Below are 23187 nucleotides of genomic sequence, written 5' to 3' on the forward strand. Positions count from 1 at the left end.
TTCTTTGAAGGCACCTTGAAGAGTGAGAAAGTGATAATAACAGTAGAAGCATCCAAGAGTTCATTTAACCATTATACGTATATGCCAGCAGATAAACCTCGAACCAGATTGCTTTTCTTGGGTAATCGTGGGTTCCCTCGCCCGCGGAGAAGCACCGCAGCAGCCAACTCCGTCATTGTCCATGTCATATACACACCGCCTTCGTCCTCGCTTGCGTTGCGTGGCGTGGTGATCCCCGCCGAATCTTCTTGGCCTTCTAGAAGGTGCGGGCGTCCTCTGAAAAAGAAAAAGAAAGAGGAAAATGTGTGAGCACTGGGAGATTGAGACCCGCGGCGTACGGATGGGCCCTGGGCCCCTGGCCGCCTATTTCTTCCCCCCTCTTCCCCACTTCACGTGGCCCTTTGACCGTATCTGGCCGTAGCACCACTCCGCCTACATGGAGGAGGAGGAGGAGGAGGAGGAGGAGAAGGACCAGCCAGCGACCACGGTAAATGGATGGATCCATGATGAAATCCAGATTTACTGCTTGACCTCTGAATTTACATGGCGAGAAACGCATGACGAAGATGCACGAAATGAACTAGGACGAGGGAGGAGGTGTAGTCGGCGAGGCGACCGCGCCAGCACGATACCCCGGCACCGGCAGACCGAGCTTAACGCCGTCGTCACCGGCCAACATAAATATACTACGAGCACCACGGTTAACGTTTTGCTGCTACTAGTACTTACTTCAGCTGCTAGCAGAACGACGTACGTACGTAGTGAGTGCGGCAAAAGCAATCGAAAAGGGGTAGGTGGAGGCGAGCGAGCGGGCGGGCGGCGTTGGGTTTCGCCGTCGGCGGTAGCGGTACCGACCACCGAGCGGAGGCGATGGAGACGGTGGAGGAGGACGTGGAGGAGTACAGCTGGAGGGAGGTGGTGCTGCCGCGCCTCATCCCGGTGGTGCCCCACGCCGCGCCGGAGCTCGAGCGCGAGACCGGGGAGCGCCGCCGCGGCAGGGACCTGCTCGTCGCCGTCGACTTCGGCCCCAACTCCAGGCACGCCTTCCGCTGGGCGCTCGCCCACCTCGCGCGCATCGCCGACACCCTCCACCTCGTCCACGCCGTCTCCAGTTGAGTCCCCGAATCGCGCGCTTCTCTAGGGTTGCTCGATTTTTTTATTTACTAATGTTATAACAAAACACAGTACAGTATACTAGTAATTTTTAGGGCGGTCCAGCCACCGAACTGTGGCACATTTTAGTTTGGGTTGGAATATGATCGTCTCTTTATAGCAGTGATGAGGCACCATCCTTGGATTAACATTTTGTGCCCCACGACCTCATCAACTTGAATGTTGCCAGGAAAGAAAGAAGGGTCAATTGGCGCATATATCATGCCCTCACGACCCCACCTAGATAGAGGAACCGCAATCAGGAAAGTTGTTGGCTGGTATCCTGGTTATCATGGATCCATGTTGCTAGAATGATGGGAATGCCATGATAGCATAGGAGGGTTGGTTTCAGTCTTAAATAAAACCAGGGGAATTTGGTTGTATTCTGAATTAGTGTGGGATCATCCAAGCATCTGAACATGCAGGATATCGGTCCACATTTTGTAATCAACTGAGAATGGGGCTGAATGTGATTCGATTTTCTGCAGGTGTGCAAAATGATCTGGTATACAACAAGAGCCAGGAACTGATGGATGAGTTGGCCGTCGAGGCATTCAAGGAGTCACTGGTATGCCCTGTTACCACCCCTGTGTCTCTGCGTGTGTGGTTTCGTGCTGCAAATGAGCACTTTGCACACCGGATTCATTAGCGTACCTCATGTTCTTTTGCGACGCAAGCTTAAATTGCAATGCTATGAGCACCTTTTTAGTGAAAGCTACGCAGACTATTTCTCGTGCAGTCTTCATATTTGTGAAATTCTATGTTCTGTTTCCTTTCCATAAGGAATTGATACATGTGAGTTTGATTGGGAAACTTACAAGGTCCATACCAAGGCACGGATTGTTGAAGGGGATGCTGGAAAGGTTATTTGCCGAGAAGCAGAGCGATTGAAGCCAGCAGCCGTCATTATTGGCACACGTGGTCGAAGTCTTATTCAGAGGTATCTGACTCCTAAACCACAGTTCAGTGACATCTGCGGCAAACTTTGATAACCTGAGGAGCTTATGAGTTAGCTCCGTAGTTAAATTGCCTTGGCTAACATTATAATATCTGGTACTTCGGAAGCATAATTGTACTGTTATCCCATCAGCATAAGGTTTGCATATGAGAGTTCATCAGAGGTGTATCGTCAAAGCCCTTTTGTTGTTCTTGTTCAGTTTACACATCTTCGTTTGAGTATTGGCATTGTTACACAGCGAGTGTGGATTTATCTTGGCCATCTATACCTTTTATCTTGGCCGGCCATCTTTGTATCAAGATCCGGGCTGTCTTTACATATAAACTTCTCTTTTTTTTTCTTCGAAACAAGAGAACATTTGTTATTAAAAAAAAGAGAACATTTGACCTTGAAACTTTGCTGGTCAATGCAACACAAGTCCCACTCTGAATAAAATGTTTATGATTTTGTGATGCAACAGAAATTTGTCAAATTATAAATTTCGAATCAGTTTTATCATTTTATATACTACTCTAAGTATTTTTATTTCGCTGAAAAAATCTGCACATGTTAGTACTTGTGTGATGTTGACCTGCAAAGTTTCAATTTCAAATGTTTCCTTATTTGAGAGAAACAAAAAGAAGAAGTTTGTGCGTACAAATTTTGATGCAAAAATGGATGGTCTAGATAAGAGGTGTAACTGTATGGCCACACAGCCACAACTTTCCCTTACATAGTTCAAGTGCAGGTCATACTTGATTTTTGGGCATATAAATTTTCTCACTAATTTACTATCTACAAGCAAGTCTAGTACTAGTTTGTTGTGAAACGAGAACTGCCAAGCCAATGATCTCTAATTCAGTGTTTGCAGAATCAGGCCTGATAGTGCCTAGGCATGCTTCAGTTAATGCATGAAAAGAACATCAACTTTGAGTGCTCTTTAAGAGAATATGTGTGATAGCTCGAGTATTTGTTGTCAAATCACAAAGGCGCTAAAAAATGTTCAATGTTGTTTCTTGTTTCTACCATTTGATGTATCGACATATTTTATTGTCGCCCATGAGCTGAAGATATATTGTCAAGTACACCTTTAACTTTGCCCTTTTACTATAGTGTGTTGCAGGGAAGTGTCAGTGAGTATTGCTTCCACAACTGTAAAGCAGCACCAGTTATCATTGTCCCAGGCAAAGGTTAGTTCGAGTTCTTCATGAATCATGATAGTCCACAACCATTACACGAAATAAAGACTGTCAAACAGAAGTGCTAATGCCAAATTTAGCATGTGCATCTGTGTATGCCCATACTGATATGCATTGGTGGATGCAAGTGGATAATTCTAGCAGCTTTTAGTTGTGAGGAATTTTTTGCCAGTAGATATTCAAGCAAATGATTTTGCCATTTCTCTACAAGTCCGCCTTGTGTTCAGAGAGTAATTTCTGCTGTTCCTCACATCAAATCCGCGCTCGGTTAAAAAGGCTCATTTTCCTTTTCACACTCACACTGTAATGTTGGTGATGATTCTGTTTTCCTTAAAACAATTCTTTAATTCAGTGTTTGTTTGTGATGGCAAAATATCCACTTGATAAAAAATGTTTTAGTGTAACTTTCTTGATCGAGTCACAATGAGAGCATAGTTATCTTATGCTGTTGCTTTTTTGTGGCAAAACATATTTGATGGTTTAAGAGATATTGAAATTTGAGTAGTACCCATGCAAATCTGAAACAATATACCTTGCTCGAGAGGGATCTGGGTGCACTTATGTTCATCAGAAGTTATTGCCAGCGATGATGTGCACACGAGTTATCTTCTACTTCGAGTATAAGTAAGGTTGAATTATGTCTTTGCAGAAGCTGGTGAACAGTCTGTGCTTTGAAGAGGGGACGACGACAAGTAGGAGACAGCGGTGCACTGGTTTGGTGTCGCACCTTCAGTTTAATGTAATTTATCTGATAAGACGTGTGCATGTTGTTGTTCTGGATTGGTTTGTAGTGAGAATATTTATTCTGAGCAAGGTAGCGAGAACATATTATAAATGCTTTTGCTGTAATCTGAATCCTTTGTGTAGCTTGGTAGTGAAGAATTGTGGATCGCTTATGATTTGGTACACTAGCAATACAAGAATAACACTTCACGCACAAATGTGCTTCTGTTCTCATTGCTGACAGAATACTGCATTAGTACAGTTGCTATGAATAAAGAATCTTCAGCCACACGTATAGTTGCACTTAAAACTCCAGGAATGAGAATTAATCCTGCTTACAATTCCATTTTGAGGTTGTCTAGCAAACAGTCACCTGCAAGGGAAAGTAGCATCTTGATTCAGGGAACATGTTCTTCTGAAGCTAGAAATAGCACAAATGGACACTTCAGTCCGGACACTGCATTACGTACTAAAAGTAGAAGCTGGATTCAGGAAAATGTTCAGCATAACCGCTCACTCAAGTTTCAATGTGTTCATCACATATGCTTCCTGTGCTCAACTGACTATACACATGCATCTTCCAAATTTGTACTCATTTTTAGCCGAGTACAAATGAAATAAACTGTTTGACGCATTTTTTTTGTCAGAGTTCTGTAATGAGATTCTTTAACCTTCTGTCAGTATAGCAGGTACGTGATGGCCACTGGCCTCATCTTAACTGTAACACCATCTTATTTTTCCCTGGCTAACTCTGTATCTATGTTTTTTCACATAAGAATATCAGTACAAGGTAAACCCTGCAAGCTTTGCTTCAGAGAAGCAGCTACTCACTTTGAACTGACTGAAACTGTGCGTCGAACCCACTGAACAAATGCTGAGACGCAATGTCCCAAGCAGCAGCTCCGTTCACCTGCAGCAAAATACAGCAAAAAGAAGTTCAGAATATCATCTACCAGAACCGTACATCATGCAGGGACGGTCGATCTCCAGGCACATACGTCGAGGCATGAATCGACGGACGCGGTGGCCGACGCCGACATCGACACCGGCGTGGCAGCCGCCGACGGGGGCGCGCTCTGCGCCGCCGGGTATGAGCTGCTGACGAGCATGTCCAGCCCGAACCCAGCAGCCGGCTGTTGCATCTGCTGCATGGTAGCGCTGCTCATCTGAAGGCAGGACGGGTCCAGCTGCCCCTGGTGCATCGGCAGCGTCATGGCGGGCAGGGCCGCCGCGGGGCCGCACGCCTGGTTCATCCGCCTGCCGCCGAAGAGGTCGTCGACGATGTTGAAGTTCACCACCGGGTTGGAGGCGGCGATCTTCATGGACAGGAACTGCGTGCGGCCATGCCCAAAAGTAAGAAGCATGCAACGTGATCTCCGATGAACGGACAGCGAGAGAAACAGATTCAAGCTGGTTTGGTCTGGTATGGTTGATGCGTGCGTGCGTACCTCGACCTGCTTCTGCAGGGACTGGACGTAGTTGATGATCTCGTCGAGCATGCCGGCCTTGCCGGTGACCTTGTCGCAGCCGGGCACCAGCTCCTGCAGGTACCTCATCCGCTCGCTGATCCGCTCCCGCCTCACCTGCATCACGCGCATCAGGATCAAATTGTGCATACATACACAAGATCAATTGTTATTTCCCCGGCCTCCCGGAGTAGCAATGCATACCCGTTCGGCGAGGCTGTGGCTGTCCGTGGCCTGCCCGCGCCGGGCCCGGACGTGGATGTAGTCGGTCTTCTGGCCGGCGGCCGCCGGCTCCGGCTTCTTCCTGGCGCACGCCTTTGGCTTCTCCGGCCTCCCTTTCGCCGCCCCTCGAGCCTCGCCAGGATCGCACAGCTGCTGCTTCCCTCTCGGCCTCTTGCAGTCGTCCTGGCAAAGCTTTTTTTGTCAGTCAAAGACCAGCACACCAATAAGCAGAGCACAGCTCGAGGCTCACGCAGAGACAGAGACTCGCAGCGCATGCACAAAAACATCGTCCGACTCACTCACCTTTGCGTCCACATACGCGTCAGGTTTTCTCTTCGCGGACCCGCCGCCGCTGCTGGCGCTACCGCTGCAGGTGAAGGAGTTGCCGGCGCCGTTGCTGGTCGCTTGCGTCGCTGCACCCGGCGGCGGCGGCGCGCCGAACGCCGAGTAGCACGCGCCGCTGAGGTCCGGCCACTCCTGCTGCTGCAGGTACCCGAAGGCGCCGCACAATGCGCGGTACTTGTCGTCGTCGTCGAGCAGGCCCTGGAAATGGCTCTCCACGGACGCCGCCTGACCGCCGCCGCAGTGCGCCATTAGCCACCACCGCGCCAAGATCGATCGAGGTTCAACAACACCAAACAAGAAGGGATGGCGATTAAGTCGGGGCGAAGCTTTGGTTGATTCTTCTTGGCGCAGTGCAGCTAACTACGGATCTTGGAAGACAAGCAACGAGGCGAGGCGGCGTAGGGCTTGTGCGTGAAGCTGGCGCGTCCCTGTCTCCCTCCCCCGGCCCTCTTTCGTGCTCCCTGGAATTTTTCCTAATCCATATATATAGAGGGAATGTGTAGGAAGTAATCGTACTTTTCCCGCGGGATTGGATTGGATTGGGCCCTTTCCTTTAGGTGTGATCATGTGAGGTAGGGCGGGGGCTGGGTAAGTAAAGGAGGGAGGGCCGGGGCCCTGTGTTTGGGCTGGCAGATGCATGCAGTGCAGTGGCTAGCAAGTCCCGCTCAGGCCCCTCCGTTTGTCTGCAAATTGGTAAGTGGCTCGTTCCCACATCTGCCTTAATTTGTAAGCCTGGTGCGCTGTCAACCGGTGAGGCTGGCTAGGGAGACCCGGTTATGATGTGTGAACGGTAGCCATTGATCGGAAATGGGCATACGAAAACATTTTTTTCCTGAGCAACCAGCTGTAGCTCTGCCTTTTCATAAAGAAGAAGAAATTTGACAGTTGAACAAGGAAAACAGACCGAAAACCGACACAACCGCGTTACACACACCAGCCAAAGCTCTATGGTCTTGAAATGGCGGGCTTTGGTTCAGCTCTCGGGGCGATGTTGCGCCTCGAGCGAGCCGGCGACCCTGTCGCCCAAGCGACCATAGTCGCCACCCTACAATACGACCCGGGTTGCCGTTCTAGCTTACAATCCTCAACAACACACACCAGGCCCGAGGTTGCATACTAGACGAGCCAACGACGCGGCAAGCCGTGTTACCAGAAGCGACACCCTACGGCACAGACGCTCTTCGGAGCTATCGCGGCTTCGACTTCCACATCATCCCCTACGCCACACACCCGATGAGTCGACGACTCTGCCACCCAAGTGACCAAACTCGACACCCAACAACACAAATGCGCCCTCCCAGGCTGCCACTCCGGCATTCACACCGACCCCGAGGACGCACACCTTCACATGAAATATCTCAACCTCCACACTAAATGGGGAAAATTCGAGCCTCTCGAGCGGGATCTTGAATGAGCAGAAGATTACAGTATTATTTCTCAGGTTTTCAACATAAGCTGGGACGTAAATTTATTGTCTAAAGAAACGATACTACTACATTTCACAATTACTGACATGGCCACTGATATAATGTGCCTAAATCCTTCACTTCCATAATTTACCGTGGCTGTTGAACTATGTTGTGATGCGCTGAACTTATTTGTAACAGTTTTGCTAGAACTCATCTAGATGAGATTTAATTTGGTCTCATTCATCTTTTATAGCCATTGGATGTGGTGCTATAAGATGTGTGTGTGCTGACGTGGGTTGTATCCGTTCTTGTTTTCGAGGTGAATGAGACCAAATTACGTCTCATCTAGATGAGTTCTAGGTACTCTCTATTTGTAACCAGAGGTAAAATTGAAGGACCCCTTTGTGCATGCAGTGAAACGAGAGGGCCGCTTTCTGAGTTTCGACCGAGGCTACAAAAGGACGACTGGCAAGGTGACAGCTGCTGCAATAACTGCATGGACAGCTCTATCCTCTCCTCTCTGCGTGCACTCACTCGCACACTGGCCCCTACCACCGCCAGGCACATCCGCCACGTGTACACTGCATTAAGACGGCGCAGGGCCGGTCCTGAGATTTTAGGGGCCCGAGGCAAAACTAAAATATGGGGCCCTTAATATTAACTCTATAATACAAATATTTGTTATATACGTATATACACCCACATGAAGATGTTATGATAAACACTAGAAATCTATGTCACTATGATATTGCGATTATCCGGGGGCATATATGATGCCTATGGAGAAAATTACAAATGTGTGTGTTTGTCTATCACAAGATATCCTTAGATATACAAAGCCATATTCAATAGTAGTCTTACTACAACTATATAGAAGTACACTATATGTTTGAGATACCAAAGATTTGAAGGCAGGTGACTCTAAGAATAGTCCTAAATTGTTTTTGCCTTCAAAGTTCTTGGGCTGACCAATCCATGGTAAAATTGGTATGCAAAATATTCTTTCATATCTTTAAAAATCAAATCAAACCATACTAAAGCTGTACAAAGTCGTTTTTACCACTTGTCTAAATGAGTAAATCAAGAGTTTATATCGTCAGCTCACAGCTAATCCAAAAAACTAATCACTCATATTAGTATCGAAAAAATCACTGCGTTTCAAATCTATTTGAGATCTACTCCGGGGTACGTGTCATAAGAACATCCCAATCAAACAGCCAAAACATAATGGTTAATGATACCTGTTGTGGAAGACATCGAGCGGCCGAAGTGCTCACATCCAACGGATGACGTGCAGCGCCGGTGCGCCGCCTGCTCCGGCGCATAGCCATGTCCCTTGGTATCTTCTTTTCTTCCTCAAGCAAGCTGCGCTGGTTTACCTTTTGTGATCTAGGTCGAGGTCAATGGCGGCGCCTGCTGGGTAGATGTGCGTGTGATGCTTGACGTTTCAGGTTTTGCTATTTTTTTTAGGCAATTCAGGTTTTACTACTTGGCAAATACGTACGACTCCAGCTAGCTATTTCTACTTGGGCTGGGCCCAAATTAACTATATATTTTTTTGCAGCAGCGCAGGCCTTGAGCGAAAAAGCAGTACAACATACATGCGTTAGTCTCACCTAAAACAAGATAAGCGTACGTGAGTTAGCTTGTTGGCTGCTGCTACATACTACGTACGTACCTGAGGAGGGGGCCCCTGGATGTTGGGGGGCCCGGGGCGGCCGCCCCCCCTGCCCCCCCTCAGGGCCGGCCCTGAGACGGCGAGATCGCCGGATTAATGATAACAACCCTTTGGCCATTACTGTCGGAAATTGTGCTTTGCGTTGTCGCTAATACGATGATCAGTATACGTGCACGTCGGCTTAATTCCTCTGGCACCATCAGTCCTCTTCTGATACCAGTACTGACGATGATGATGGATGAGACCCGCGACAGTGTAGTGGTTTTTGTCAATGTTCGTGATTTTTTTTAATTCATCTGTTGTTTTCACGGCCAGAGTATTTGCAGTATCTTCGGAATGTTGTGATATTTATGCGAAATCGTGGCTGTTCATGTCTGTTATGTAATTATCGTCTTTATCATGTAGTCCTTATTATCGTCTGTTTTCTTCACTTGTACTCCCTCCGTTCCTAAATATAAGTCTTTTTAGAGATTCTAATAAGGGACTACATCCGGAGCAAAATGAGTGAATCTACACTCTAAAATATGTCTATATACATCTGTATGTAGTTCCTTATTGAAATCTTTAAAAAGACTTATATTTAGGAATGGAGGGAGTATAACAATCTGATGATTTTTACATTGCTTTAGTAGAGATGAATATGCAGAGGCCTTGGACCTTGAGTAGCAAACACCTGTTAAATTGCTTACCTGAAGGCTCTGAAGTTTCCTAATTAGCAGGGCAGTTAGTAGTCACCGTTTTTAGACGGTCGAACGGCTGGCTTCAGCTAAGGTGTGATGGGAAGAATGAGAGTGTCACCATACGATAGGACCTACGTACGTACTCCAGCTCGTGGTCACTGGTTAGTCGATGAGCTAGCAGCAAGTCACCGTTGGTGGTTTGCATTGCTCCCTCCGGCGTGGTCGCAGTCATGGACGCGTCCAGCGCCCGCACCACACAGGCCGATGGAGCGAGCGCCACGCAGTAGCCGCGGCTGGCTACGTGCGTGCTCTAGCCCCATACGTACACTGCATCGCATGCCCATCAATCCATCATCCTCATGCATAGCACCAACCCAGCCAAGCCTCTCGTCTACCTTGTCGGCCCTGCAGTCCGCCACTGCTCCGGAGCAGCCAGCGCCAGACGATGCATGCATGCATGCATGCATCGTACTCCGTTCCGTTCCTGTTCCGTTCGGGAAAGGGCCGGCGTCCCCGTGTCCTCCGCCTCCTCTTGTGGGCAGACACGGTCAGAGTCAGGTCGACCGGAGATTCAAGCAGATCGATTTTCCTCGGGCAGGCAGAGGCATGCCAGTACCTGCGTGCAGGTGCAGGTGCAGGTGCCCCGACTCTGAAGTCTGAACCACTCTGATCTGATGAGGCTGCTCGTATCAACTGCAGGTACATGCATGGATGGATGGGCTTCTGTCAGGCCCATGCAATGCATGCATGCACTGCGGGGTGGGGTGGGGGAGGTGGGTTGTGTGTGGCTTGTCTTGTATTTGTCGCTGCCGGCGGGAGGCGCGGCAGAGGGGATCTCTGCCGGTGCGCCCAACAGGGCCCCTGAAAACCACCGGTGAGCAGACACCCCACATGCGCCTCCGCCCCGCCCCCCATTGTCCCGTGTGGTGGTGTGCCAACGCCCGGCATCACCTTCCTTCGCAGGCGCTTTATTAATCTTGATCGTCCGGGAGGGAAGCATGCATTGACACGCCACAGATGGGGAGGTTATCAGAAAGACAAATGGAACAAAATATACGTATTGTTTAGAGTTAACAAACAGGACATGGAGGAACTAGCTAGTGGAGCATTAGGGAGGTGCATGCATTGCACCGGCTCCACCATCGGCCGATCCTCTCCCTGCTTCAATTGTTGCGCGTCTGCGTCACCAGCTCTTCCCATTAGCTGGCCTATCATCAGTCGCTCAAAAGTGACCAGCGATGTGGAACTGCCATCGCAGATCCAGCAGCAGCACCATGCTTTCGCTCTGGACGCGTTCGACCTGATGGAAACAGGCCGGATTACTGCGCTGCACGCAAGTGGCTGCTTGATCCTCATCGTCCCCTGTTTGCTGGTGCGGATCACCTTGCCCTGGTTATTGTGGACACTGAAATTAACCTTTTGTCGCGATGCAGCCCCGGCTTGGCAGCATGTTAATCTTTGCTTTAGTTCTGTCTGACTAGGATGCGTGTAGATGGCCGTAAACCAGAGGTCAAACCGGCATTTTGTTTTAGAGTTGCCGATGGATACTTCATGAAACACGGCTTTATCCGCTTTATTTATACGTGAAGCACAAGACCCCGCATGTTTAGAGCTCCTTTGATTCAAAAGGAATTTCGTAGGATTTTTAAAGGATTGGAATTCTTATGATTTTTTTCTATTACTCATTTGATTCATAGGATTGAATCCTATAAATTTTTTCCCTATGTAATCATGTGTACTAGATTTTATTGAAAATCTAGTATCTACTTCAACCTCTTTTTTCATTTCTTTTGTTTTTCCGTGGCATCAAACACTATGTGCTAATCCTACGGAATTCAAGTCGGCATGTCACTTCAATCCATTATTTTTCTATTCATACGTTTTGAGAATCCTACGAATCAAAGGGGGCCTTAAACAAGGTTCCAAATAAGAAAATAAAAGCATGTGCGGCATTATCGAGGCATGCCCAAAAGGAAAACAAAATGATAGAGTTGTGCACCTAATTACTCGAATCCGGTGGCGGGGTAGCTAAGGATGTCCTAAACCGGACAATACATCCATCCACGAACACTGATGCAGTAGCCATCCATCCAACCGTAGCCACATACATTTCGAACCGGATTTCAACTAACCGAACGAATTGTATGCAAACCAGATGGTTTTTATATAAACTGGAGCACATCCATTACATTTTAGACAGTTTTCAATTAAAAGGACCAGACCTAAATCTAGCCTACGGCGGCACCAGTCGTCCAAATCTTTGTTGTTCCCTTTTGGTTATCATGTCCTCCTTCTACGGTCCTTATGAGCGACGAGGGTAAGACCCGTCAAGTGAAAGTGCGATCTCCGACAAGGAAGAGTAGAACGTGGGAGACAGACCGCCCACTTGGGACTCGAGGCCCCGCTGCCTCCCATGCTCTACTTCTCCTCATCGGAGTCTGAGACCTACCCGTTGCCAGTGGACGTGAGGTCGATGATGGACGTGGATGGGCCAGCACTGTCATCCTTCCACATGTGCCCCCGAAAAATTGGTGGCGGTGCGTAGGACGTGTAGCTGGCGGCATTCTCGACCTTGATCGCCAGCGTCGCTTTCGCGTCCGGCGGCGCCACCTCTGTGTTGCGAGCGGCAGCTTGAGCACGCGGCCTCATGGATCGCCCGCTGCTCGGTGGTGAAGTTGGGGTTTGCTATGGCCATGGCCGCCACGGCCTCCTTGATCGCTAGTGCCACTTCCGCGTCCGGCTGCGCCACCTCTGTGTTGCGAGCGGCAACGTGAGCGCGCGCGGCCTCATAGATCGCCCGCTGCTCGGTGGTGAAGTTGGGGTTCACTACGACCATGGCGGCCACGACCTCCTTGATCGCCAATGCCGCTTCCGCGTCCGGCTGTGCCACCTCTGTGTTGCGAGCGGCAACGTGAGCGCGCGCGGCCTCATAGATCGCTTGCTGCTCGACGGTGAAGTTGGGGTTCACTACGACCATGGCTGCCACGACCTCCTTGATCGCCGATGCCGCTTCCGCGTCCGGCTGCGCCACTGTGTGTTGCGAGTGGCAGCTTAATCTCGCGCGGACTCATGGACCCCCCGCTGCTCGGCGTCGAAGTTGGGGTTTGCTACGGCCAAGGCCGCCACGGCCTCCTCGCTCGCCGTAGATTCGTCCCTCTGCCAACCGGTGTTGTTCGAGGAGGAACATGTTGTTGTAGGATCAAAAGCATGTCTAGAGGGGGGGGGCGTGATTAGACTACTTGAGCAAATAAAAACTTTTCCTTTTCTCAGTTTTAGTTGTAGGCAAGTTTTAGCAATTTTATCAAGTCAAGCACACCCTACAGGCAAGTCTAAGAGTTGCTTAGCGGAAAGTAAAGACTTTGTATATGAATGTAAAGGAGGTGTTAGGACCGAGAGTATATCGAATAGAGGGGGGTGAATGGGAGATTCAATTTTTTTCCGGATGATACGAATTGATCTCAAACACAGCAGCGGAAATAAGGTTCAGTAGATACAAACTTAAACAAGCACTTTATCTAGGAGCTTATCTATCGATGAAAGTGGTAATTAATGATGGTACGAGCATACAATATAGCAGGTCGGACAATGACGATGGTAATGCAATATGCTACCAGTTGTAACAACATGAGGTATAAACAAAGTGTGGAACAACGAAAGATAACCACGAGAAAGAACTACTACAGGGTGAATGAAAACAACACAGAGATATGCACAAGATAGAACACATATGAGTAGCAGAGTAAGTGACTGAAATGACTACACTGAATGAGGAGAAAGCAACAGAGCAAGCGACGAAAGATAATAGATGATAAAGACGAGAGATATGCCACTTGCAATAATAGATTAGATAAACTATCGACACAGAGAACGAATGTAAACTGCTGAATGTAATGAAGTGAAGTAGATTGAACCAGCGGTGCTCGATGGCGATAGAGAGATTTGGTAGACCAGTTCGCCCTTCTGCCAAAGGACCACGTCTGGTTGGAGGGGTTGTGACTTAACACGGAAGATAAACTCTCTTCGCCCTATTCTCCTTGAACCCAGAGCTGATCAGACTCTAGTTGATTTCACTCGTGGTAGATACTTGTCGGCGATGTCCAAACCTTCGGTCGAACTTCGTGAACCACAATCACTCTTGGTTGTTGAAGATCTAGCTTGGTGAAGACAACAACTCTTCAACACTCGAGCCGAAACCTATCATCTAGAGAGTGGGCAGCTCTCAAGAGTAATAGGTACAAGTACTCTTACTCAGAACTACTGTGATATTAAACCACCGTCTAAGTTTGGGCTCTTGATTTTTTTCTCTCGGTGGATCTTAAACTCAAATCACTCGGAGAGGGGATGTTGTAGGATCGAAAGTAGGACTAGAGGGGGGGGGTGATTAGACTACTTTACCAAATAAAAATCTAGCCTTTTCCTAATTTTAAGTCTTGGCAGATTTTAGCAACTTAGCACAAGTCAAGCAATCAACCTACACATGCAATTCCAAGAGTGTAGCTAGCCTTCATTTTGCACTAACTATGATCACTACCTGTGCATCCAAAATCCTTTAAACCAGTTTTGGCATATCAGTCCACCATACCTACCTATATGCGGTATTCTTTTGCTGTTCTAAGCAAATTTGTATGTGCCATCTCTAACTTTCAAAATAAATTTCTTTTTTGTGTGCTCGTACCGCTTGCGAGGCGGCGAGGGGTGGCCAATATTTTCCATACTAGATGTGTTATTCTCACGATGAGTATTTATTCACTTGTCATTGCACGAGAGTAAGACAAAGGTATTAGGGATTCCCACTCCTGAAATGAAAAATGAATTTACTTTATGTTGTCAAATAATAAATTCCTTGAAAAGTGTTGGTATGGAAGGCACCCGTGGATACGGTTAGCCATGGAAAGTGAACGTATGGTGGAAAAAGGAATAAACTTTATTTTCTATTTGGGAACCGCCTATGATATATCTAGCACGGAAAGTGTTGGGAGCTCTAAGTCGTTTTCGTTGGTGGGAAAAGTATGCCTCACAAAATGTTTTTATCTCTCAATTTTCGCTTTGAGCTCTGGCGCCTCTACAAATCCCTACTTCCCTCCGTGAAGGGCCTTTCTTTTACTTTATGCAATTTTTATTTTTAATTTGAGTCTCCATCTTCTCTTATAAAGCACCAACTAGGGGTACTATGATCGTACTTGAGAACTGGGTGTAGTTAATATGCGAGTGTGTTTCATGGATGGATCAATGATTGAGCATGATGGGCCAGGGATAACTTATTTTAGCGTTGATATTTTGAAAGACATGGTTGCTTGTTGGTATGCTTGAGTATTAAAGTCCTCATGACAAAACTAGACTATTGCTTTGAACCATATAAAAGTCCAAATGTCCATGCTACAAAGAAAAGAATATGAGATGACATGTTAGGCAGCATTCCACATCAAAAATTCTGTTTTTATCATTTGCCTATTCGAGGACGAGCAGGAATTAAGCTTGGGGATGTTGATACATCTCCAACGTATCTATAATTTTTGATTGTTCCATATTGTTATATTATCATTCTTGTATGTTTTACAATCATTTTATAGCAATTTTGTATCATTTTTGGGACTAATCTATTGACCCACTACCCAGTGTTAGTTGCTGTTTTTTGCTTGTTTTTTACATCGCAGGAAATCAATATCAAACAGAGTCCGAACACTTGGGGGGTGGCCCGAGGGAGGCACAACCCACCAGGGCGCGCCTGGGGTGCGGGAGGTGGGTTGTGCCCACCTTGGTGGCCTACCGCACCCCCTCTTTGCCCTATAAATTCCAAATATTCCAAAAACCCTTGGGGTTAACCTAGATCAGAAGTTCCGTCGCCGCAAGCCTCCGTAGCCACGAGAAATCAATCTAAACCCCATTCCGGCATCCTGCCAGAGGGGAAATCATCACCGGTGGCCATATTCATCATCCCGGCGGCCACCATGATGAGGAGGGAGTAGTCCACCCTTGGGACTGAGGGTTTGTACCAGTAGCTATGTGTTTAATCTCTCTCTCTCTCTCTCTCGTGTTCTTGAGATATCACGATCTTGATGTATCACGGGCTTTGTTAATATAGTCGGATCATATGGTGTTTTCCCCTCTCTATCTTGTGATGAATTGAGTTTTCCCTTTGAGATTTCATTTTATTGGATTGAATACTTTTATGGATTTGAGGGCACTTGATATATGTCTTGCAAATTAATACTCGTGGTGACAATGGGGTGTCATATTGATTCACTTGATGTATGTTTTGGCACTCAACTCGAGGATTCCCGAGGTGACATTGGGGTAATCTATGCATAGGGGTTGATGCACGTTCTTGTCTTTGTTTCTCTAGTAGAAATCTTGGGGCACTCTTTGAGGTTCTTTGTGTTGGATTGAGTATTATGAATCTAAAATTACTTGGTGTTATTTTAGTAGGAACTCTTGGATAGATCGATCGGAAAGAATAGCTTCGAGGTGGTTTCGTACCCTACAAACGATTTCTTCTTATGTTCTCCGCTAGATAGGAACTTTGGAGTGATTCTTCATCGCATGTTGAGGGATGGTTATATGATCCAATTATATTACCATTGTTGAGAGATTGGACTAGCGAAAGTACGGACCCTAGGCCCCATTTACAAGCATTGCAATACCGTTTGTGCTCCGTTTTATTTATTTAGGTTATAAAAATATATTTCTACCATCCATATTACACTTTTATTACCATCTCTTTGTCGAACTAGTGCACCTATACAATTTGCCATTGTATTGGGTGTGTTGGGGACACAAGAGACTTTTTATTATTGGTCGCAGGGTTGTTTGAGAGAGACCATCTTCATCCTACGCCTCCCACAGATTGATAAATCTTAGATCATCCACTTGAGGGAAAATTGCTATTGTCCTATAAAACTCTGTGCTTGGAGGGCCAACACGTGTCTACAAGAATAAAATTGCATAGTAGACATCAAGCTCTTTTCTGGCGCCGTTGCCGGGGAGGTGAGTGCTTGAAGGTATATCTTTATATCTTGCAATTAAATCTTTTAGTCTCTTGTTTTATCACTAATTTGGTTTATAAAAGAAAACTACATAAAAATGTAATTGAGGTTGCATCATATTATTCATCTTTATAATGTATTTCGTGAAAATGATGGAAAGGAAAATTGTGCTCAATTGATAGAAGAAGAATTCAATAGAATGTTTGGTATAAATGATGAGCATGACTGCAATGTTGTTAGTATGAATTCTTTGAATATTTATGATACCAATGATATGCAAAGCCACAAGCTTGGGGATGCTATATTTTATGAAGATGATATTTTTAGTCCCCCAAGATTTGATGTGAAAATTTGTTATAATGATTACATGCCTCCTATTTATGATGATTATAATGATGAAAGTGGATTCAGAGAGGTCATGACTTTATTTAATGATGAATTCACCATTTTGGATGAGGTTTCAATTGACTATGAGAACAAGGTTTCCATCTATGATCATTATGGTGATGACATGTATGCTATAAAGAATAATGATAATCATGAAACTTGTCATCATGATTTTAATTTTCACTCTCATGATAGTTATTTTCTTAAGTTTGCTCCCACTACTATTGATGAGAATAAATTTGCTTATGTGGAGAGTAATAAGTTTTCTATGCTTTTGTGTCATGAAAAGAATGCTTTATGTGATGGTTATATTGTTGAATTTATTCATGATGCTACTGACAATTATTATGAGGGAGGAACCTATGCTTGTAGGAATTGCAATAATATCAAGTTTCCTCTCTATGTGTTGAAAGTTTTGAAGTTATGCTTGTTTTGCCTTCCTATGCCAGTTGATTCTTGTTCCCACAAGTTGTTTGCTCATAAAACCCCTATGAATAGGAAGTGGGTTAGACTTAAATATGCTAGTCATATGCTTCATGATGCTCTCTTTGTGTTTCAATCTTTATCTTTTATACGAGCATCATTGAACTCATCATGCCTAGCTAAAAGGCATTAAAGAAAAGCGCTTGTTGAGAGACAACCCAACACTTTTACCTACTGTTTTTGCGTGTTCACATGATTAGTCTACTGTAGTAATCATGTTTTATTGCTTTTGTTTCAATAAAGTGCCAAGTAAAGCTTTTGGGATGATCTATGGTGATAGTTGATTTGATCTTGCTGAAAAACAGAAACTTTTGCGCTCAGGGAACCAATTCTCATTTTTAACAGAAGCGTGATAAAATATTGATTATTTTTGCAGAAGATTAATAGACAAATTTACCAGGCTTTCCTATTTTTTCAGAAGTTTTGGAGTAGCAGAAGTATGGTTTGAGTACAGATTACTGCAGACAGCTCTGTTTTTGACAGATTCCGTTTTCAATGCATAGTTTGCTTGTGTTCTAGTTTCCATGGCTTATATTGCTCAATATAAATTGTGGAAAATGATATGCTACAGTAGTAATTGTGTGAGAACAATTATGAATCTTGTCTTTGACGGTACCAAAAGTGAAATTGTTTGCTCTTTATCATACTAACCTATCTCGCAAAGTTCTGTTAAGTTTTGTGTGATTGAAGTTTTCAAGTTTTGGGTGAGATGTCGATATGAGGAGAATAAGGAGTGACAATACCCTAATCTTGGGAATGCCCAAGGCACCCCAAGGTAATATTCAAGGAATATCCAAGCAACTAAGCTTGGGGATGCCTCGGAAGGCATCCCCTCTTTCGTCTCCAACATTATCGGTAACCTTACTTGGAGCTATGTTTTCATTCGTCACATGATATGTGTTTTTCTTGGAGCATCATTTTGTTCTGGTAGTATTTTCTTGCTGTTATTTAGAATAATGTTTTGCATCTTTTATTTCAATAAAAATGGCAATGATAGCCTCTACTATGCTTATTTTGCAAGCCTACATGTTGCTGTTTGAAAACATAAAAGTTACTGCTGTTGCAAAAATTCCCTAGAAAATTAAGAATGTGATAAAATGTTGAAACTTTTTGCAAAATAATATATAATAAATTTTCTACAATGTGCTAAATTTTCATAATCTTTGGAGTTTAATAAGTATTGATACTCTTGCATTCTTTACAGACTGTGCTGTTTTGGCAGATTGCTGTTATGTTTGCATATGTTTGCTTGTTTAATGATCCTATTTGAGGATAGGAGTATTAAATATGCATAGGCATTTAGTATTCAATGTTGAATAATAATTTTAGTGATTTGCTACAGTAGAGAATGATAAGGTTTTTGCATTGGTTTATACTAACTTATCTCACGAGTTCTTGTTGAGTTTTGTGTGGATGAAGCTTTTGAGATTTAGGAAAATCGTGATATGAGAAGAATTAAGGAGACACAAAAGCTCAAGATTGGGGATTCCCAAGGCATCCCAAGATAATATTTCAAGAAGTCTTAAGCATCTAAGCTTGGGGATGCCCCGGTAGGCATCCCACCTTTCTTCTTCAACAATTATCGGTTACTATCGGTTGAGCTTAAGTTTTTGCTTCTTCACATCATGTGTGCTATTCTTGGAATGTCATTTTATTTTGTTTTGCTTGCTGTTTTAATAAAATGCTTAGATCCGAAAGTTTTTGAATAAGAGAGAGTCCTCAAATAGCTACCTATTTACTTAACTACTCGGTTGATCTTCACTTATATCTTTTTTAGTAGCTCGTCATTTTCTCTAGTGCTTAACTTATATCTTTTTGAGCACGGTGTGCTTTAGTATTTTTGAAGAAATTCTCTCTTGCTTCACTTAAATTAATTTGAGAGAAATAAATATTATGCTCATGATCTTCACTTATATTTGTTTGAGCTTATCAAAAGCAATACATGAAAATTAGTTCCAAAGTGATAGATATTCAAGAAGGATATAATAAAAACTTTCTTGAAGATCATTGGACAAAATAAACTTGATTCCTCGTAATAGTTTTGAGATATGATGATGTGACATGTGAGTCATGTTGATGAGTAATTATGCTTTAGTAAGAATATTGGTGTTAAGGTTTGTGATTCCCTATGCAAGCACGAAAGTCAATAGTTGTGCAATAAAATTACATCCTACTTGTGGTGCATTATTCGGTGTTAATTATGCTCAATGCTGGCTTATAAGATTATTCGTTTATTGGTTGGTCGCTTCTCAATCTTTTGCTAGCCTTCATTTTGCACTAAGTATGATCACTACTTGTGCATCCAAAATCCTTTAAACCAGTTTTGCCACATGAGTCCACCATACCTACCTATATGCAGTATTCTTTTGCCGTTCTAAGAAAATTTGTATGTGCCATCTCAAATTTTCAAAATAAATTTCTCTTTTGTGTGCTCTTACCGCTCGTGAGGCGGTGAGGGGTGGCCAATATTTTCCATGCTAGATGTGTTATTATCACGATGATGATGCGGCAAGGGGAGGCCCAACACGTGTCTACAAGAATAAAGTTTCGTAGTAGACTTCAATGGTGTGATGATGATGAACTCTTTGCTCTTGTGCTTCAAGTGATAGTCTCCCCAACACTCAACTCTCTCACACAGATTTGGCTATGGTGGAAAGATGATTTGAGTGGAAAGCAACTTGGGGAAGGCTAGAGATCAAGATTCTTGTGGTTGGATTGGAATGTCTTTGTATCAACACATGAGTATGCGGTTCTCTCTCAGAAAATGGGTAATGGAAGTGTAGGCATGTTCTGATGGCTCTCTCACAAATGGAGATGGGGGTGAAGGGGTATATATAGCCTCCACACAATCAACCGTTAGACACAATTGACCCAACTTGGTCATACCGAATAGAAGAACTCGGTGAGACCGATTCAGTTCAAAATGTGAACGTTAGGAATCTTGGTGGGACCGACATGATCAACTCGGAGGGACCGATGTGCTAGGGCTAGGGAAAAACCTCATCTTGGTTAGACCGATTGCATGAACTCGGTGAGACTAATTTAGCAAAGAGGAAATAGAGGGTTGGTCAGGCAAACTCGGTGGGACCGATCGCCCATTTCGGTGAGACTGAAATGTTACGAAGGGAAACAGAGAGTTTGTCATGCAAACTCGGCGGGACCGATTGCTCATTTTGGTGTGACCGAAATGTTATGAAGGAAAACAGAGAGTTTGCAATGACATCTCAGTGAGACTGAGATCCGTATCGGTGAGACCGAATTGTCTAGGGTTTCTGGCACTGGCTATGTCAACTGAACTCGGTGGCGCCGGATAGATCAAATCGGTGGGCCGAGTTTGACTTTGGGTTTTGGATATGTGTGGAAATCCGAAAGTGGGTGAGGGTTTTGGAGCAATATCACTAAGACTTTGAGCAAGTAGACCATTAAGCAACACCCCATCTCCTTTTAATAGTATTGGCTTTCCTATGGACTCAATGTGATCTTGGATCACTAAAATGAAAATGAAGAGTCTTGAGCTTTTACCAATCTTTGTCCTTAGCATTTTGAGGGGTCCACATCTCTAGTCCATGCCATGCCAATCATTGAACTTCCTGAAATATTTAACTTGAATGGATATTAGTTCAATGAGCTATATGTTGTTATGAATTATCAAACCCACCACAGGGATTAGTTGCACTTTCAGATGCTGAGTCAATCTTCTCAGAAATCTTAAGCGGAGCAGCCAACGAACAACGTTGGAGCGGGGCGGCTATTTATAGTCCCAGCCTTCCCTGAAGGGAAATGACCAAATTGGACATGTGGAGTAGCCAATGGCCGAACAAAACGAGTCCAACAGTTGGAATTTAAGCACAACGGTAATATTACTTGCGGAGCAAGTAAAGCTAACTCCTCAGTTTGAAAGATACCTCCCGCAGCACGAAGAACAACGTCTACTGCTGCCAGGTAATCATTCGAAGCATAAAGAGATTTCTGTCGCATCTTTCATAGGTTTTGGGCTAAGCGTCACAGTGGATCTAAGATTCGAGAACCTATACCCCTCTTAATAGTACGGAGGTCATATGACTCAAATATACGAAAGAAGAATAACGAAATGAATACTACGTCTTCACTTTGTCTTCGACTTCCATTCGTTGCAGTCATATTCCTTCAATAGAATCTCTGAAACAATCCCTTCACGTCAGCAATAATTTTTCGAGGGGCTAACTCCTTCACATCAATCTTCTCGCTTACATATCTTCAATAGATGTAGCTCATTCTTCTCTGCAACGCAGATATTCTTTGGTGAAGTTCCTCGAACTTGACACCGGAGACAACATTCTCTTCGGTTCTGCATGGACTATTTATCTCTGTATGCACTAGCAAACAAATCAGTCCATACCTATCTCTGTCAACAATCTCCAAAACACAAGAGGGCAAATATTGCACCAACAGGAGAGATTGGAGATTTCAAATGCAATGAAGGCATGGTGATTTTTGACGTGGTTCCGATAGGTGGTGCTATCGTACATCCACACTGATGGAGATTCAACCCACAGAGAATAACGGTTGTGCGAGTCCACGGAGGGCTCCACCCACGAAGGGTCCACGAAGAAGCAACCTTACCTATTCCATCATGGCTTACGTCCACGATATACTAGCCTCACTCGGGTAAATCTTCATGAAGTAGGCGATCTCCTTGCCCTTACAAACTCCTTGGTTTAACTCCACATGGTGTTGTTGATGATGAACTCCTTGCTCTTGTGCTTCAAATGATAGTCTACACAACACTCAAATACTCTCTCACAGATTTGGCTTTGGTAGGAGAGGTGATTGAATGGAAAGCAACTTGGGGAAGACTAGAAATCAAGGTTCAAATGGTTGGATTGGAATATCTTGATCTCAACACATGAGTAGGTGGGCTCTCTTCTCAAAAATGAGTAGTGGAAGTTGTGTTTCGTTCTGATGGCTCTCTTAGAGAGTTGGCGGTGGTGGAGGGGTATAAATAAGCAGCACCAAAAATCCAACCGTTACAAGCCTTTGACCCAACTCGGTGACGCCGACATGAAATCTCGGTGAGACCGACGAGTGTAAAAGACTTGACCGTTAGGCTTTTCGGTGAGACCGATCATACCATCTCGGTGAGACCAAAGTGCAATGGCTAGGGAAAGACCTCGTTTCGAGAATTCTGATCATTTCATCTCGGTAATTCTGAAATGAAGCAACTTCATTACAGAGACTTGGCCAGGCCATCTCGGTGAGACCGAGATCCATTTCGGTTGTACTGAAGAGTTAGGGTTTGGCATGTGACAGTGTATATGGTAATCTCGATGGGTCGGGATGAGAGCTTTTCAGTGGGACCAAGATCAACTTTAGGGTTTTGGATAGGATGGAGTGGAGAAGTATTTGAGAGTTTTGGAGCAATATCACTAAGCACTTTGAGCAATTAAGTCATGATCAAAATCTTATCCCCTTTTAATAGTATTGGCTTTTCCTGTGGACTCAATGTGATCTTGGGTCACTTAACCAGAAAATGTAGAGTCTTGA

General features: G+C 44.8%; 2 protein-coding genes across 2 annotated transcripts; one reads left to right on the forward strand and one right to left on the reverse strand.

The window, feature by feature from the left end:
- Window positions 1-569: 569 nt before the first annotated feature.
- LOC119317583 (universal stress protein A-like protein) lies at window positions 570-4190 on the forward strand. Its single transcript, XM_037592068.1, has 5 exons — window positions 570-1111; window positions 1641-1720; window positions 1974-2092; window positions 3203-3279; window positions 3938-4190. The coding sequence occupies exons 1-5, from the start codon at window positions 871-873 to the stop codon at window positions 3961-3963; spliced, it is 543 nt and encodes a 180-aa protein (XP_037447965.1). The 5' UTR covers window positions 570-870; the 3' UTR covers window positions 3964-4190.
- LOC119317582 (transcription factor bHLH137-like) lies at window positions 4117-6515 on the reverse strand. The gene is made up of 6 exons (XM_037592067.1): window positions 6003-6515; window positions 5682-5882; window positions 5460-5594; window positions 5010-5342; window positions 4843-4921; window positions 4117-4384 (listed from the first exon to the last, which is right to left on the reverse strand). The coding sequence occupies exons 1-6, from the start codon at window positions 6291-6293 to the stop codon at window positions 4347-4349; spliced, it is 1077 nt and encodes a 358-aa protein (XP_037447964.1). The 5' UTR covers window positions 6294-6515; the 3' UTR covers window positions 4117-4346.
- Between the last annotated feature and the right edge of the window lie 16672 nt (window positions 6516-23187).

This window comes from Triticum dicoccoides, chromosome 6A (assembly GCF_002162155.2).
Source record: "Triticum dicoccoides isolate Atlit2015 ecotype Zavitan chromosome 6A, WEW_v2.0, whole genome shotgun sequence".
Classification (NCBI taxonomy): domain Eukaryota; kingdom Viridiplantae; phylum Streptophyta; class Magnoliopsida; order Poales; family Poaceae; genus Triticum; species Triticum dicoccoides.

Bases quoted from the DNA above. Each gene is read 5' to 3' on its own strand.
- LOC119317582 (XM_037592067.1), bottom strand. From the start codon at position 6,293: ATGGCGCACTGCGGCGGCGGTCAGGCGGCGTCCGTGGAGAGCCATTTC. The intron at 5,883-6,002 runs GTGAGTGAGTCG...AAGCTTTGCCAG, and splicing joins ACGCGTATGTGGACGCAAAG to GACGACTGCAAGAGGCCGAG. The intron at 4,922-5,009 runs GTATGTGCCTGG...ATTTTGCTGCAG, and splicing joins CCGTCGATTCATGCCTCGAC to GTGAACGGAGCTGCTGCTTG.
- LOC119317583 (XM_037592068.1), top strand. From the start codon at position 871: ATGGAGACGGTGGAGGAGGACGTGGAGGAGTACAGCTGGAGGGAGGTG. The intron at 1,112-1,640 runs GTTGAGTCCCCG...GATTTTCTGCAG, and splicing joins CCTCGTCCACGCCGTCTCCA to GTGTGCAAAATGATCTGGTA. The intron at 1,721-1,973 runs GTATGCCCTGTT...GAAACTTACAAG, and splicing joins AGGCATTCAAGGAGTCACTG to GTCCATACCAAGGCACGGAT.